Here is a 17,914-nt window from a genome sequence, read left to right as displayed (position 1 = left end):
TCAATCTAGCAAACAATGTTTCTCGTTTAATTATATGTTGACTGTACGTAACGAGATAAACAGAAATAAACGAAAGGTTACCTGAAACGGGAAATTGGGTCAATTTCGACTAATAACGATGGTGGTTAATTATGGATTAATCACGGGGAGCGCGAGGCCCGGAAGAGCGAATTGCACTAGGAAGGAAGGCGGGTTGTTCCGCAGCCTTCGCTAGATACATATATGATAAACGAAATGCATATATAAGGTGGCGCGGTGGCATGCACTCCGTGATAGAATTATGGTGCAAGCTGTAGGCCGCGCGTTCGATGTGCTCGTGCTGACCGCACTCCTGACGCTGCTGTTCGTCGATCAAGTAAGGACGGCGACGACGAACAACTCGGCTACTCAAATGATGCAGCCGTCGTGTGTACCGCTGCAGCATGCTATAGCCCCGTAGAATGTTAGCGCATATCTCGTGTACCAGTGTCTCCTTGTTCTATTCTGCTCGGCCCGAGGCCGATCAATACGTCGGTTTTACGCACGGTTCGCCCGTGTCTAGACAATGAACCCCTGTCCGCTGTATTTCTCGTTCATGCGTAAGTCTTTCATCACGTCCACTTATTTTCACGATAAGCTCGCCGCAGTCCCGTTTTATTCACGCCCGAGCTGTCTTTTAATTTTCGTCCTCTTCCGTCCATGTACCCTCGTACCTCGTTACCGTGCGACGAAAACAATCCTTTACGAAGTCGGATGCTCCTCGATAAGACACGGCAGCATCCACGGACTTTCTCGCAACGAGTGTTGGGACATTTCCGAATTTTTACCACCGAGTTATGTTCCGTGTTCGATTCGACCACCTATGGGAAATAATAAGTAGACTGTGGATATTCGTGCGAAATTAAAATGTTCTGCATCAATCAATTGTAAGACACAGCAGCCATTCTTTAATAAATTCTATCAATCGAAGATTACACGTTCATGCTCTTGAATTCTTCTAATCTTTTCTCAAAAATGCACAAAATCCACAATCTAATAATAATAGCATGCAATGTATCCGCTTCATTTTCATAGACCATGTTTGAGATTCTATGAACTTTGTATGTAGCGTATCGCTGATGTTTCTTCTTTGATTTTAAGGTTTCTTCTAGGCTGTGCAATGGGGGGCATGTGTAAGTTGAATCAACATATTGTACCGTTGAACTTGCTATGTTGCTACGGAAGTGTATCAACTATGTCCTGGTGATACTTTTCAGCTGCTCGCCTCCAAAAGAGTGCTGTTCCTTCGGCTGTTGTTACGGTGTATTCCAGCTGCACTCTGCATCAGACATGTTCAATTTCTTGATTTGGACTTACTGGTACTTATGGTCGGTGTTTTAGATTTATGTGTATCCGATGTGTCTTGACAGCTGTGTTAATGTCGTACTGTTTGACTCTTCAGGGCAGCAGTACTTATAGGATTGGCAATAGCAGCAGCATGCGGTTGCTGGCTATGGAGACGCCATCGTTCGGTCATGGTGGAAGACTGTGCTTCTTCCGACAGAGCTTCCACCGGCCCTTGGTATCCATCTCCGCATTACAGTCACTGTAGTTCCTTTGTTCAAGCCCTGCCTCCCCCGTACAATGAGGTACACTCTGTACAGTATTATAGAATCCATCAACTTAATGAATTTTTGTGTGAATTCGCTTTCCAATGTACGTGGTATGTTCCAGGTCACAGCCAAGCCAGATCTGTATCCCTTAGTAATTGGATACGACGAGGGGAATGGCAAAGGAACTTCAGGATTCGTAATGCGGTACTTCAGGTCGCTCTCTCAGGCCAGCACGCTGGATTCCTTGGTGAACGAAATGAATACCATAATTCCACCACCGTATTCTAGTAACAACAGCGCCGACGAACTTTCGGCAGTCGAATGCGAGAGGATGGAGAACATGGACGTGGGGTCTGTTGTTTCGTTGGCTAATCATAGGACAACGTCTGACATATCGAGTTTAGCTGCTCAATCTCCGTGTTCACCGCCACGGGCTACTAGTCCAACGATAGAGGTGCTAATCCATTCATTGATTAAGATGCCAATACACTAGCAAATAACTTGGGACATTTCTTGAGAGAGCAAAACTGGCAAGTTGAACTCACTTGCGACAGTTGCTTTCAAAGAGCGAGATAATGTGCAAATAATACAGGTGTACACGCTTCTGCAAATTGTTCTCGCAAGAAAATGTCGCAGGTTACGCTGTCACAAAAATTTCAACCGTTTCTTTGTGTTTCGCGTGATGGTTAAAATTTGGTGGACAGCGTAATCTATTGGTTACAAATAGAAGAATTGTATGTTGTTGTAGACCTTGTGTTTCGTATGTCTTCTAACACACTGGTTCGTTTGGTAGTTACGTGAACTTCTAGATAAAATTCAGCAGCTGCCACAGCTACCCAGTGGGCATAGCACCGTTTTGCCTTGTTATCAGAACCGACCGCAAGTTTTGTGCACGACGAACGGGAACGGCTCTACGCAACGGCCTCTAAGTCCAGGCGACGTGACCGGTTCTCACCGAGACCGGAGAACAAGAGGAAAGATGTACATGCCGCTAGGACTTCCAAGCTCAAGGAACAAAACGAAACGATGGTTGTCGCGATCGGCGCCGACGACCCCATCGGGCACGATACCGATGTCGTTTTTGTCCGTGCAGAGCAGGCGACCATCCGAAACGGACAACAATAACCAGCAAGTGGTGCCGCTGCTCTCCGAGCAGGACGAGACGGAGAACAATAACGTGGATCAGCTGAACGGCATCCCGTTGCTGTCCGAGCAAGAGGAGGATCCGCAGCAAACATGACAAATCGTCTAAGCGTATCAAGAAACGATTAATTAATCATTAAGAATTCAACGTCAGATGTCGTTGTCCCTCCCCCTACAAGTAATCAGTATACAGTAATGTCTCGATATACAGTATGCCAGGTTTAAATTAAAAACCCCAAAGAAATGTTTCAGACGAACGTTGTGCGGTATCGAGGAAGACATATCCCGATGATAGTTATCTAACTTTGCGACGACCTCGGAGAGTCCTGCGAAGGTCACGTTTAAATTTTTAAATGAAACTCTATATTTTTTATCATATATTCTACTGACTTGAAACTCGTGTATAACAAAAACCGATATTAGCACGGATGAAATGTTGATGATCTTAAGAAAATTCATGTATCACAATGTCCGTCGTTCCGAACCGAACAACTTCCTCTTGGTACGATTCTTTGTATCCGCGGAATACAACTGAAATACAAGGAATTCAGGATAAACGAAACACCCTGTATATCGAGAGATTACTGTGTTTTTAAACGTGGCTGGCCAACTCCTCGTCGCAGTTCCAAGCGAATGGGAGCGTAACGTTTGGCAGTTAAGTTCGTCCAACGAAAAGCAGACACCGCCTACAGCTCCTAGGAAAAAAAAAGAAAAGAAAACAAGATTAAGAGAAACGACTCGATGCTGTAATTTCTGTTATTATTCGCGCGAGCGCGCGTCTACAGCCACCGCCATTAGTACACGTTCTATTTTCTAGCGAGTCTCTTTGCGAACCGAACCGGATAGCGATAATAATCGATAACGGCGTACATACTACTTAAGCTCTGTGGTATAGCTTGCAGTTTAACTTAATATGACAAACACCTTTTCCCAGAAGACACGTTAACTTTTAACGAACCGTTACCGACGATATAGATCTTACGTAGACGATCTTCGAGCCCGGCTTGTTCTCGATCTCGATCGAACCGTGCATTTGATACATCGAATTTAATTTTCCCGCGTAACTGTTAATCGAAACGTATATCGCCACCACGCCTTATCGACCGTACCATGGCGCGAAACATTTGAAATTAATGTGGGAATCGCCAGTTCCTTTAGGTATAGCTTTCTGTAAAGAAGTGCACATATTATACATTAATATGGCACTTGTTTATGCAAAATTGTGCCCAAAAAACTGAGCGTTCTAATCCTTATTTCAGTCACTATATACAAGATGTTTTCTAGTTCTATTTGCTGGACGAGCGAAAGAGAAAATTGTTCGATCCGAGGGTGTATACGTTCAAAGTCGTTTGAAGGTCATAACGTCGATGACCTCTCCTGTAGTCTCGTAATATACGGCCTTGAATAAATCGTTTCGGCCTAGAACATCGACGCTCTCGGATCGAAAGAATTGTTCTCGATAAAAGCTGCGTATTTGCCGGAAATGTTTCAGATGCTCCAATTATTGCATGCAATTCGTGCAATGGCGGCATTGATCGTTACAGCGCTTCGGGTGTCGATAAGGCGATAAGTTTAGGAGTGAAAATACGTTAGTTGTCGCATCGATGAGTTTTAATCGTACACAATAATACAGTGTCCATCCAAAAGCAGCCAGCCAGAATGAAGTTGAGGACAATATGTACGTGTAAGAGGGAGAGAAAGAAAGAGAGAGAGCGAGTGAGTCGAATCGCGCGAGTGTGTGAATGGAACAGCGGCACACGAAAATGATAAAAAAAGAAAAAAAGAAACGGGGAAAAACCGGAAAAATAAGAAGTAATCGTTTCGACGTGTTAAAGCGTACAATATCAATTCCGTCGAGCGATGTAGGAAAGCAAAGATTTCATTGTAAACCGGAGACTTATCGTGAGCACAACGATTACAGCGTCGTTCGAAGTAATTTTAATCGCGAGACAACGCGAAGTATTGATATACTGTGCGAAGAGAATCGATACAGATCCCCTCCCATTCATAATCATAAGGTTTAAACAGAAACATTTGTTACAACCGATCACAGACTTTATTCTTAAAGACCGAACGGGATAAAACTTCGTCACTCCGGAGAACAAAAAATATGTACTGTACCGCGTCATTTCACGTACACACCATGTATTAACGTGTATTTTTTTATAAATCAAAATACGAAATAAAAAGTCCAAGCTTTTAAGAGATCGTTGCACCTGTTACTGTGTAAGTCCGTCGTTGCGGCTCGTTCCAACGACCGACGTTATTAATAAAGATGTTGGACATATCTTTATATCTCGCGCACAATTTTCCCTCACATTTCTTCAAATATTTTTGAAACCGAAGAGGGTATAAGAGTGCTCACGCCCGGTGGTTATGTGCCTCTGGTATAGTGCTGCCCCTATACCAACTTTTAGCCTGGATCAGATCCCACATCCACGTCAGAGAGGATATAATACCGACAATACCGGAAATACCTACAACTATATTTCTTACGCCCTCTACGCGATTCTATTTTACAATGTTATCGCAAATTATAATTGTGCAGCTATTAGCTCGATACTATTTTCTATTTGTAAGATTACCAGAAGTTCTTACAAATAGAGAATAATACCGATTACCCAGGTCTCACCACGAGGAGGTTGCTGCACAAGAGACCCGAAAGGAAGCCAGAAGGAATTCAATACGCTTCCTTCTGACTCCCTTTCTTACAACTACGGTTTACAATCTTACAAACTAAATTTCGCAGATCGCTAAATGGTAAAGATTCCTTTTCCACAGACGGAAAAGGTCACTTTACCATGTAGCGTATGTCGAGTAATTATTGCGGAGCAAAAGGTGTGAGTCGGAGAAGAAGTCTCCGATTCACGGGAGATCAAAAATGAATCAGGCAGAAGGCTCTGATTCTTTCAAAGAGAGAAACAAAACCGAACCAGAGCAGAAGGCTCTGGATCGAGGGTGACGCGGCGCGTACAATGCTTGCAGAACCAACTCCAGCCAGCACCGATACCCGACGTGTCCTCACGAAGAGCGATGTCCGAGAGAAGCGTTCAAACGATACCCTAAGTTTCCCCCACCCACCTGTCGCCAGGCAACGACTAGCGTTGAGGCGACTCGGGTGGACTTACGGCAGGGAGGATTTTACACGAGTGAACAGGTCTCTCGAACATCCCTCTCAATGGATCTACGCCGAGCACCGGTACCAACCGGTCTGGTACATACAAGCAAGGTCCGACACAGCACAAGGCTGTGTCGGAATCAAAAATCGAACCGAGCAAAGTGATGTTACGGCAATAATTACTCGACATTTATACAATACTAATAAACAAGCTTAATAACTAACGCACGCACTCGAATCGAGCAATTATTGTGAGCCAAAAAAAAAACTAAATCTGGCAAGTCTCTGAACAATTCCAGAGAAAATAAAAATGGAGCAGAAGGCTCAGATTTACGAGAAAGAAACGAACCAGAGTAGTAGCCTCTGGTTCGAGGGTGACGCTACCAACTGGTCACAGCAGAAGGCTGTGACCCAAATCAACAAGCGAAACTAACAAAGTGAATCTAACACAATAATTGCTCGAGAACTAATACGAACTTATAAATACTGTGAAGTCTTCTTACTATTCGTTGTCTTCGTTCGACGATGATCATGCTGAACTGTTGTGATTTAACTGAAACAGACTAATAATAATTAGACACAAAATGGAGGAACACAGAAATAATCGAAGAAGAAACGAGTCTTCGTACGATGCGTTGTCTTCGTTCGATGATAAATTTCTGCAACTGTTGTACTCAATCTGAAACAGATTAGTAATGATTAGACACAAAACAATGGAGGAACAACGAAGTATAAGAAGACGATGAAATAAAGACAAAACGATGACCCCGTACACGAGTACGGCCTACCTAACATGCACACGAGTGCAAATCTACCAGCTCACAAGAGCCAAGCTAACCCCGTACACGAGTACGGCCTACCTAACATGCACAAGAGTGCAAATCTAACGGCTCACGAGAGCCAAACCAACCCCGTACACAAGTACGGCCTAACCGACAAGAAACTAAGAGTAGATGAAGTCAGAACTTCCATCTACTGAGGTGGCGCTTCGGGGCGCCCCGGGTTCGCCAATACCCGTACTCACCCACAGCAGTGAGTCCCTGAGGGACCTCCGTTCGGAGGAATACCAATTTAAAACCAGATATATAAATTTTAGGATAAGAACTTTAGAAAGTTCAGAAATAAATTTCAATTGGAAAGATGAACAATTCCAATCTTAAGAAAAGGAACTTTTAAAAAGTTCAGGAGCAAATTTCAATTACAAATCCAGAAAAAATGTACGATGTTTATTAAATGAAAAAGTATTCCGAAACAAGAAGTGTGTGTTTCGATTAATAATTAATAGGAGGTGCCAAGAAGGCGTAGGTGGGCCAAAGGTAAACAAGGAAAGAGCGAAGGAAAGCAGGAAGGACCCTTGGCCCACCCCATGCAGGTTTAAAATAAATTCAGACACACAATTCAATTAAATACACAAGTTTTTATTATCAGTACGTCTTAAATTTGATTTCACAATGTTATCGCAAATTATAAATGAGCAGCCATTAGCTCGATATTATTCTTTATTTGCAAGATAATAGAAGATCTAACAAATAGAGAATATTATCGATTGCCCGGGTCTCACCACGAGGAGGTTGCTGCACGAGAGACCCGAAAGGAAGCCAGAAGGAATTCAATACGCTTCCTTCTGACTCCCTTTCTTACAACGACGCTTTCGAGTTTTACAAACTAAATTTCGCAGCGTATGTCGAGTAATTATTGCGGATAAAAAATGTGTGAGTCGGAGAAGAAGTCTCCGATCCACGGTGGGTGAAAAACGAATCAGGCAGAAGGCTCTGATTCTTTCGAAGAGAGAAACAAAACCGAACCAGAGCAGAAGGCTCTGGATCGAGGGTGACGCGACGCGTACAATGCTTGCAGAACCAACTCCAGCCAGCACCGATACCCGACGTGTCCTCACGAAGAGCGATGGCCGAGAGAAGCGTTCAAACGATACCCATTTCCCCCACCCACCTGTCGCCAGACAACGACTAGCGTTGAGGCGACTCGGGTGGCCTTACAGCAGAGAGGATTTTACACGAGTGAACAGGTCTCTCAACCATCCCTCTCAATGGATCTACGCCGAATACCGATACCAACCGGTCTGGTACATACAAGCAAGGACCGACACAGCAGAAGGCTGTGTCGGCGTCAAAAATCGAGCCAAGCAAAGTCAAATTAGGGCAAAAATTACTCGACATATATATAATACTAACAAACAAGCTTAATAACTAACGCACGCATGCAAGTCGAGCAATTATTGTGAGAAAAGAAAACTAAGTCAGACAAGTCTCTGAACAATGAAAGAGATAATAAAAATGGAGCAGAAGGCTCAGATTTACAAAAAAGAAAAATGAAAGAAGCGAACCAGAGCAGAAGGCTCTGGTTCGAGGGTGACGCTACCAACTGGTCACAGCAGAAGGCTGTGACCAAAATCAACAAGCGAAACTAACAAAGTAAATCTAACACAATAATTGCTCGAGAACTAATACGAACTTATAAATACTGTGAAGTCTTCTTAAAATTCGTTGTCTTCGTTCGACGATAATCATGGTGAACTGTTGTGATTTAACTGAAACAGACTAATAATAATTAGACACAAAATGAAGTAACGCCGAAGTATTCGATGAAGAAATGAAGACCCCGTACACGAGTACGGCCTACCTACTATGCACAAGAGTGCAAATCTAACCAGCTCTCGAGAGCCAAACTAACCCCGTACACGAGTACGGCCTACCTAACATGCACAAAAGTGCGAATCTAACCAGCTCTCGAGAGCCAAACTAACCCCGTACACGAGTACGGCCTACCTAACATGCACAAAAGTGCGAATCTAACCAGCTCTCGAGAGCCAAACTAACCCCGTACACGAGTACGGCCTACCTAACATGCACAAAAGTGCGAATCTAACCAGCTCTCGAGAGCCAAACTAACCCCGTACACGAGTACGGCCTACCTAACATGCACAAGAGTGCGAATCTAACGTGCTCACGAGAGCCAAAATAACCCCGTACACAAGTACGGCCTACCCGACACGAAACTAAGAGTAGATGAAGTCAGAACTTCCATCTACTGAGGTGGCGCTTCGGGGCGCCCCGGGTTCGCCAATACCCGTACTCACCCACAGCAGTGAGTCCCTGAGGGACCTCCGTTCGGAGGAATACCAATTTAAAACCAGATATATAAATTTTAGAATAAGAACTTTTGAAAGTTCAGAAATAAATTTCAATTGGAAACATGAACAATTCCAATAGGAAATAAATCAAACGAAATGGGGACGCAACGACATAAAGGTTAGGGTCATAGCAATTTTAAGAAACAGAACTTTTAAAAAGTTCAGAAATAAATTTCAATTGGAAAGATGAACAATTCCAATCCTAAATAAATCAAACGAAACTGGGACTCAACAACATAAAGGCTAGGGTCGCCCCGGGTTCGCCAATACCCGTACTCACCCACGGCCCCATCCGTGAGTGAGCCCCCTGAGGGACCTCCGTTCGGAGGAATACCAATTTTAAATCAGATAAATAAATTTTAGAAGAACTTTTGAAAGTTCAGAAATAATTTTTAATTTGAAAGTTGAACAATTTTTATCAGGTATAAATATAGGGAAATTAGAACGCAACAACCTACAAGCTTGGATCGCTCCGGATTCGCTAATACCCGCACTCACCCACAGGACGCACCCGTGAGTGAGCCCCTTAGGGACCTCCGTTCGGAGGAATACCAATTTTAAGTCAGATAAATAAATTTTAGGATAAGAACTTTTGAAAGTTCAGAAATAATTTTTAATTTGAAAGTTGAACAATTTTAATCACAAATAAATATAGCGAAATTAGGACGCAACAAACAACAAGCTCGGCCCGGCTCGTGAGTGAGCCCCCGATGGACCTCCGATCGGAGGAGTACCAATTTTATATTACAAATATAATATAATATAATTTCAGAATACCAATTTTATGTCAAAAATATAATATGATATAATAAAATTTCAGAGTACTAATGTTATGTCAAAAATATAATATAATGTAATTTCAAGAAAAGAAACTTGTGAAAAATTCCGGAGCAAATTCGAATTAAAAATACAGAAATAATCACACTGTCCAACAAAATTAAACTTTTTTCGAGTTTTGCAATACCTGTTGGGTGATTCTTATACACTTTGTCATCCTAAAACCGAATCTGAAAGTAGAATTGCTTCATCACGCAACGTTTTCGAAAAATTTTGGTTTTTGTAAAAATGCCCGATTTTGATACGAAACGACGTGTTACGCAAAAACTAAATACGCGAGAAAGTTCAAATCTGAGTCAAGGGATAGAGGGGACTCTCCTCTACATATTCATATAGTCAATTATATTTTTATGTACTTCCTAATAGTTGTAAATGGTTGTTAAAGTTTGAAAATGTGCCGACGCGGGTACTTTGTACGCTCTATTTTTGTATTTATGTGAAAAATCCTTTATCTAGCAGGAATTTACTATACAGGAATGCATTCTACAGACATTTCTGGTAAAGAAACCATTCACGAAAAGTATTTGGTTCCCTTAATGTACGAGAAGGATCAGAAAATGTTAATTGACAGCGTGTGTGCGACGCGTTCGCGCTAGACGGCCATTGCAGCCTTTTCGCGACTCGCCAGGGCCGTCGCTATGCGTAGTCGATGTTGCTACCACTCAAGTATGTCTTTGCTTACTATGCTTAATTAAATACATTTTTTTTTGTCTTTTTGGGTGCCAATCATTACAAAAGATAAATGCTGATCATTACAAATGCTTAATTTCCACAATGAAATGTGAATATAACTCGTATTTTTATAATCTTTTGTAATGATTGGCACCCAAAAAGACAAAAAAAAATGTATTTAATTAAGCATAGTAAGCAAAGACATACTTGAGTGGTAGCAACATCGACTACGCATAGCGACGGCCCTGGCGAGTCGCGAAAAGGCTGCAATGGCCGTCTGGCGCGAACGCGTCGCGCACACGCTGTCAATTAACATTTTCTGATCCTTCTCGTACATTAAGGGAACCAAATACTTTTCGTGAATGGTTTCTTTACCAGAAATGTCTGTAGAATGCATTCCTGTATAGTAAATTCCTGCTAGATAAAGGATTTTTCACATAAATACAAAAATAGAGCGTACAAAGTACCCGCGTCGGCACATTTTCAAACTTTAACAACCATTTACAACTATTAGGAAGTACATAAAAATATAATTGACTATATGAATATGTAGAGGAGAGTCCCCTCTATCCCTTGACTCAAATTTGAACTTTCTCGCGTATTTAGTTTTTGCGTAACACGTCGTTTCGTATCAAAATCGGGCATTTTTACAAAAACCAAAATTTTTCGAAAACGTTGCGTGATGGAGCAATTCTACTTTCAGATTCGGTTTTAGGATGACAAAGTGTATAAGAATCACCCAAAAGGTATTGCAAAATTTTTTTGGTGTTGGACAGTGTAATTGACGGCTTTCGTTGAATAAACACATATACCAAAATAGAAAATGTATATTTGTATTGTCACTTACCAGCTGTTGAAAGTTGACCAAGGTGAGCGGAGACGGCTTCCAGGAACCGCTGTCCGACCGCGAACCTTAAGGTGGACCAGGGTTGACCATTGATGTCCACTGCAGCTCTGGAGGATCCCTGGTCCACTCGAAGGTAGGTGAGGGTAGGCCAGGGTGGGCCAGGGCAGCTCTGGAGAACCTCTGGTCAACTCCAAGGTCCTTCGTCCTTCTGGTCCCGGAGCCCTCCCGTTCCGTCCTGAGTGCGCACCACGACTGACTGACTGAGCGCGGACGCCGTGGTGGGGTGCGCGGTGCGCGGTGCGCAACTCCCCCACCCCAAACTAACTTCGCCAGACTTCGTTCGCCGCGATAGTAATTATTGATAAATTTGTTATTTCTGGCTGCTTAATGTTTATAACAATTTCTTTTGGTAATGGTATCAACAAGCAATCCCTTGACCATCTTGCCATCTAATTTTTTAGTAAAAATACCTAATAGATCTCGAGATACAGAGTAACTTTTGAACCATGAATATTCGCACGTATTAATTTATCGAACACATTTCACTGATAAATTTATTATTTCTGACTGTTTAATGTTTATAACAATTTCTTTTGGTAATGGTATCAACAAGCAATCCCTTGACCATCTTGCCATTTAATTTTTTAGTAAAAATAAATTATAGAACTCGAAATACAGAGTAACTTTTAATTTACGAATATTCGCACGCAGTAATTTATCGTACGGAATTCACTGTAAAATTTATTATTTCTGACTGTTTAATGTTTATAACAATTCTTTTCGCCAATGATGTCGATAAGTACTCCCTTGACCATCTTGCCATTTAATTATTTAGTAAAAATAAATTATAGAACTCGAAATACAGAGTAACTTTTAATTTACGAATATTCGCACGCAGTAATTTATCGTACGTAATTCACTGTAAAATTTATTATTTCTGGCTGTTTAATGTTTATAACAATTCCTTTCCCCAATGATGTCGATAAGCACTCCCTTGACCATCTTGCCATTTAATTATTTAGTAAAAATAAATTATAGAACTCGAAATACAGAGTAACTTTTAATTTACGAATATTCGCACGCAGTAATTTATCGTACGCAATGCACTGTAAAATTTATTATTTCTGACTGTTTAATGTTTATAACAATTCTTTTCGCCAATGATGTCGATAAGTACTCCCTTGACCATCTTGCCATTTAATTATTTAGTAAAAATAAATTATAGAATTCGAAATACAGAGTAACTTTTAATTTACGAATATTCGCACGCAGTAATTTATCGTACGTAATTCACTGTAAAATTTATTATTTCTGGCTGTTTAATGTTTATAACAATTCCTTTCCCCAATGATGTCGATAAGCACTCCCTTGACCATCTTGCCATTTAATTATTTAGTAAAAATAAATTGTAGAACTCGAAATACAGAGTAACTTTTAATTTACGAATATTCGCACGCAGTAATTTATCGTACGCAATGCACTGTAAAATTTATTATTTCTGACTGTTTAATGTTTATAACAATTCCTTTCACCAATGATGTCGATAAGCACTCCCTTGACCATCTTACCATTTAATTATTTAGTAAAAATAAATTATAGAACTCTAAATACAGAGTAACTTTTAATTTACGAATATTCGCACGCAGTAATTTATCGTACGCAATTCACTGTAAAATTTATTATTTCTGACTGTTTAATGTTTGTAACAATTTCTTTTGGTAATGGTATCAACCAGCAATCCCTTGACCATCTTGCTAACTAATTATTTAGTAAAAATAAATTATTGAAACCGAGATATAGAATAACTTTTAAGCCATGAATATTCGTACGTATTAATTTATCGTACGCAATTCACTGTAAAATTTATTATTTCTGACTGTTTAATGTTTATAACAATTTCTTTTGGTAATGGTATCAACCAGCAATCCCTTGACCATCTTGCTAACTAATTATTTAGTAAAAATAAATTATAGAAACCGAGATATAAAATAACTTTTAAGCCATGAATATTCGTACGCATTAATTTATGTACGCAGTTCACTGTAAAATTTGTTATTTGTGGCTCGTTAATGTTTATAACAATTCCTTTCGCCAATGATGTCGATAAGCACTCCCTTGACCATCATGCTAACTAATTATTTAGTAAAAATAAATTATAGAAACCGAGATATAGAATAACTTTCAAGCCATGAATATTCGCACGCATTAATTTATCGTACAGGTAACTCCGGTAACGCAAAAACCATTTCGGGCCACCACAGTTCTTATGTGGATTACCAAACAAAAAGTTTATGGCATCCATATAAGAACTGCCTCGGTGCGACCGTGTCCCGGCGTTGACAATAGCTCAGCTGGTCGAGCTCGAGGCCGGCCTCGGGTGAACGTAAACCTTTTGTTTACGTCTGTTGTCATACTTGTCGCGAGGCCATCGTTTCCAAAATTCCGAAATATCAAATCCGCTGCCCATCGTCCTTGGCTCGCTTGATTTACCGCCTTATCATCTCGCCGTTTGTATAAACCTTACCTCCTGTTATAATATAAATGTTTATAACAATTCCTTTCGCCAATGATGTCGACGAGCACTCCCTTGACCATCTTGTCACCTAATTTTTTAGTAAAGAAAAGTGATAAAACTCAAGGTACAGAATAACTTTTGAACCACGGATAAATGTACACTGATAAATTTATTGTCTCTGCTTGTTTAACGATTGTAAGAATTCCTCTTACGAATGATGCTGTCGAATACCCTCTTGGCTATCTTACCACCTAATCTTTTTAGTAAAAATGGCTAATAGAACTCGGGATACAGAGTAACTTTTAAAGCATGTCTTGAGCATGTCTTAAAGCATGTCAAAGTAACTTTTATGCGTGATTATTCGAAGTATACAAGATACTCGATTCTCGTTAAGATTTCTAATTAAGATTACTCGGTATTTCATATCATTTGACACGAAACAGTATAATGTGACTGGCGTACTCTTACATCTCGTCTGTGATATTGGTTCCACAATATTAGTTCCGACCGATACGGTAGGATTTGACACAAAAATGGTAAGGGGGCTCTAGAGCCCTGCGGACGTGAGCCACAAAAATACATTCGATGATTGGTCTACTCCTTTACCTCGTCTGTGATTCATTAATTTATTATTTATACCCAACACAAAGTTTAACTAATCATAATCAAAATTAGTATTTGAGATCGTCGAAGCATTTTAGAAAACAATATTCTATTGCATTCGCGAGACTGCAGTGACTATATATAGCTATCTTTAATTTTAATTCCTACCACTGACGACGCTGTCAGCAGATTTTAGTTTCAGTTGGTAATACAGCCACCAGTTGGTTCAGTTGGGCCACAAAAATACATTCGACGATAGGTCTATCCTGTACCTCGTCTGTGATTGAATACGTGTTCATCGCTGTTTTGTCGTCTGTTTCGCCAGGGTTGAACGTGACCGAATGAACATTGAACATTGAACAATGTTCGGTGGGAACAGATTTCTCGTTACGTGATGGAGCAACTGGACGGCATTCGGATTTTCTAGCTGGTCGCGATCCTCGGCTATCGACGGACACCTGTCTGGGCGACAGCGATCAAAAACAGAGAAGGTTTGCGGCACAGCAGGCGTTCACTTGACATCATGCCACCCAGGAGGAACAACTGTGGCCTGCTGGCCAGGGTAAACTTCCCCTTGTACACCCTGCAGATGCTGACCAGCAGACACATCCTCGTAGGTGGCGGCGGAGGATCCTCGAAAACTGGTGTGGCCAATGGATTTGTGAGTACTGCTTCTAATTTTCCTTATAGTCGAACAAAAATCATGTTCAACAGTCGGTACCACGTTCATTCGCATCATCCCGTTGCAGGAAATATTTGAGTTGTCGCACAACGGGACTCAGTTCGTAGCCGAAGAGGTAACTAGACACGAGACGGGTCCCAGCGTTGTGATGAACTGCACAGCTTACAACGACGGCAGGAGAACTTGGATCACAGCTGGCCAGGAGAGCCACTGTCAATTGTACAATGTAAACACCAGGGTGGTCACTGTGGAGAATGGAGAAGTTGTGAAAGAGACGGATAGTGGGAAGCAAGGTCTTAGGCACAGGAAGAGCACAGAAAACACAGAGGAGAGCAATGCTTCGAGAGAGAGGATAGAGGAGATCAAGGATGATAACTCTAATATAAAGACCAAAAAGTTACAGTTGATCGTCAAGCCTTCCGACAGTGTACAGACTGATTTTAGGTAGCTATCGATACTTACAATGCGATGCGTTTACTTGTCTCTCGAGTTGATTCTTTATCTTCTATGTTTTATGTTCACAGCGAGGAGGAGCCCCTGCAGAGGATCGTCAGAATAAGCCTAGACGGAAAGTACATGGCCACCGGTGGCACGGATGGTCATATAAGACTGTGGAAGTTCCCACAACTGCAACTGCTGCACGATCTAAACGCGCATACGAAAGAGATCGACGATATAGATTTCAGTCTGGACGGCGTGCTGATCGCTAGCATCGCGAAAGACGGTAAAGCTTTCCTGTGGAATGTGAACAGCGGCAGCAAGTACAAAGAACTGACATGGTCGCCTCCGAATGGCCTCAAGTACATGTACAAAAGATGTCGATTCCCGAAATTGGTGGAAGACAAGTCCAAGACGCAGCTGTTCATGTTGTCGAACGCCGTGGTTGGGAAGAATGTCAGCTTCCTGCAGATGTGGGACATCGATTCTGGGAACATAGTGAAGGTAGCGCCCTATTATGAAACGCTATCCGCGCTGGCAGTATCCGACGATGGAAAATTCGTCGCTGTCGGGACAATGTTCTCGGGCAGCGTGGACATATACGTGGCCTTTAGCTTGAGGAGAGCTCTACACGTTCCCGGGGCGCATAGCATGTTCGTAACTGGTTTGGAGTTCTTGCCTACCAAACTGGATGGTCCAGCGATCACCAGTAACACCGAAACTGCTGTCGTCAGCATCTCGGTGGACAACAAGATTTGTATACACAGCATCCCATTTAGACGTGAGGATCTACTCGACCTAATCTTACAGAAAATGAAGGAGGAGTTGTTGATAATATATTTTCTTTCAGACACACTGCCATTCTGGTTCGTCACCATCGTGATCATCCTCAGCATCTGCGCCGCGTTCATCTTCTGCAGCTACCTCGGGATATGACCCAAGACGTATGTTCACGATGCGATCACGAGGAGCAGCACTTTCTCTAGGATTGTCTGATATCGGACCGAATATCGAAGTTTCTCACACGCCTTTCCCGGCTCGTAAAACTTAATGGAAGTAGAGAGAAGGAAGTAGGCCTTATACAAACGCGTGTGTGCACGGTTCCAGCGATGCACCGAATTATTTGCAATTTCCTAGAAGGGTCCTCCGGGGACCCTCGGTTATTTAACAACGTTGAATCCGACGCTACTGTGATAAACAGTTAATATTGCACCGTTTTCGGCAAGCATTATTGTACATAGACGTTCTTTTATTAATTTCCCGCGTTCCCTAGATACGTCGATGTCTAGAGCTCAATGGTTTACCACGTGTTAGAGACACTATCTTCGTTAAAGACAAACGTATTACGGCCGCAGTTTCTTCGTGCACGGAACACTTGGCGAGACTTCTTTCGGCTACTGCATTTATTTATAAATTAAATAATTTACTCTGTACAATATTTCCATGTATAGTTAGCCAAGCTAGTACACGGTGACCACATTTGTGTATATTCTTCGGCGTCCGACGCCATTTTTATTCCATTATCCTTTCCTCTTCTCGCAATCCGTGTCTCCTACAAATGGTCGACGGATTTCGTTTTTTTTTCTTTCTTTTTTAAAAGACAGATCAAGGTGAACTGGTCGCGTATAAATAGCACACACTCGCACGGTACACAGCGTTCTGTCGTTTCGAGAGTTTCCCGTAAGGAATAAGAATGCCATAGAGAGTTCATACCAGGGGGATGATTCACCGATTCATAAATCAAAGTTGTGCGACGAGTTGTGTATAGGGACATAAGAATGTACATTTTGTTAATGCAATAAACTGTAACGTATGAAAGAAAGGATCCTCATTTCCCTTACAGCGTGCAACTCTTCATAAAACAAACTGTACGTTAAAGGGTAGGTTTGACAGTTAATTATCCGCTAAACCTGCAAATACCATGATTAATATAAATTTTGTAGATGAATTCTTGCTTCGCGAAGAATGTGAAATCTTTACGCAATATTTGTCACTTTAAATCTTAGAGACGGGAGAAGATAAGATAGCGAAACAAATTACGTGTTAACAAGCAACTTCTCAAGTTAATTATCCATTCATTTTGACGATAAGCTAGTGCACAGGTAATACATATTTATTGTAACTAAACACTACTGTCGTAGTCACAATTACCAGTTCGAAACGAATGGACATACTGTAACGAAGTAAAGTGCTAAATATTATCGTTAATGGGTAAACATATTTTTAGAAGCAACAAAATAAGTAAACATCTTTCGATAATTGCCAAGAGAAATTTCTCGCGAGTCGATCCCGAAGAAAGTCCAAGGAATGCTCCCCGCCATTTCGATTGCTGAATCA

The 17,914-nt window shown here is 41.5% G+C and overlaps 2 protein-coding genes across 4 annotated transcripts; both read left to right on the top strand.

The window, feature by feature from the left end:
* The first annotated feature begins 146 nt into the window (after window positions 1–146).
* Window positions 147–3,438, top strand: LOC143356186 (uncharacterized). Of its 3 annotated transcripts, none has more exons than XM_076791666.1 (6): window positions 147–355; window positions 1,120–1,151; window positions 1,236–1,337; window positions 1,421–1,607; window positions 1,693–2,025; window positions 2,365–3,438. In XM_076791666.1, the coding sequence occupies exons 1-6, from the start codon at window positions 281–283 to the stop codon at window positions 2,809–2,811; spliced, it is 1,176 nt and encodes a 391-aa protein (XP_076647781.1). In that variant the 5' UTR covers window positions 147–280; the 3' UTR covers window positions 2,812–3,438. The 3 variants fall into 3 exon arrangements, with proteins under 3 accessions (XP_076647781.1, XP_076647780.1, XP_076647782.1); XM_076791665.1 differs by having other exon boundaries at window positions 150–355; window positions 1,236–1,346; XM_076791667.1 differs by having other exon boundaries at window positions 231–578; window positions 1,236–1,346.
* Window positions 3,439–14,740: 11,302 nt separating this feature from the next.
* On the top strand, window positions 14,741–17,399 carry LOC143356075 (guanine nucleotide-exchange factor SEC12). Its single transcript, XM_076791460.1, has 4 exons — window positions 14,741–15,118; window positions 15,207–15,583; window positions 15,664–16,358; window positions 16,428–17,399. Exons 1-4 carry the CDS (start codon window positions 14,981–14,983, stop codon window positions 16,511–16,513), a joined length of 1,296 nt encoding a protein of 431 aa, XP_076647575.1. The 5' UTR covers window positions 14,741–14,980; the 3' UTR covers window positions 16,514–17,399.
* The last annotated feature ends 515 nt before the right edge of the window (window positions 17,400–17,914 follow it).

The sequence above is a fragment of the Halictus rubicundus genome, chromosome 8 (assembly GCF_050948215.1).
Source record: "Halictus rubicundus isolate RS-2024b chromosome 8, iyHalRubi1_principal, whole genome shotgun sequence".
Taxonomy (NCBI): Eukaryota; Metazoa; Arthropoda; class Insecta; order Hymenoptera; family Halictidae; genus Halictus; species Halictus rubicundus.
This window is presented reverse-complemented; position numbering and strand designations above follow the sequence as displayed.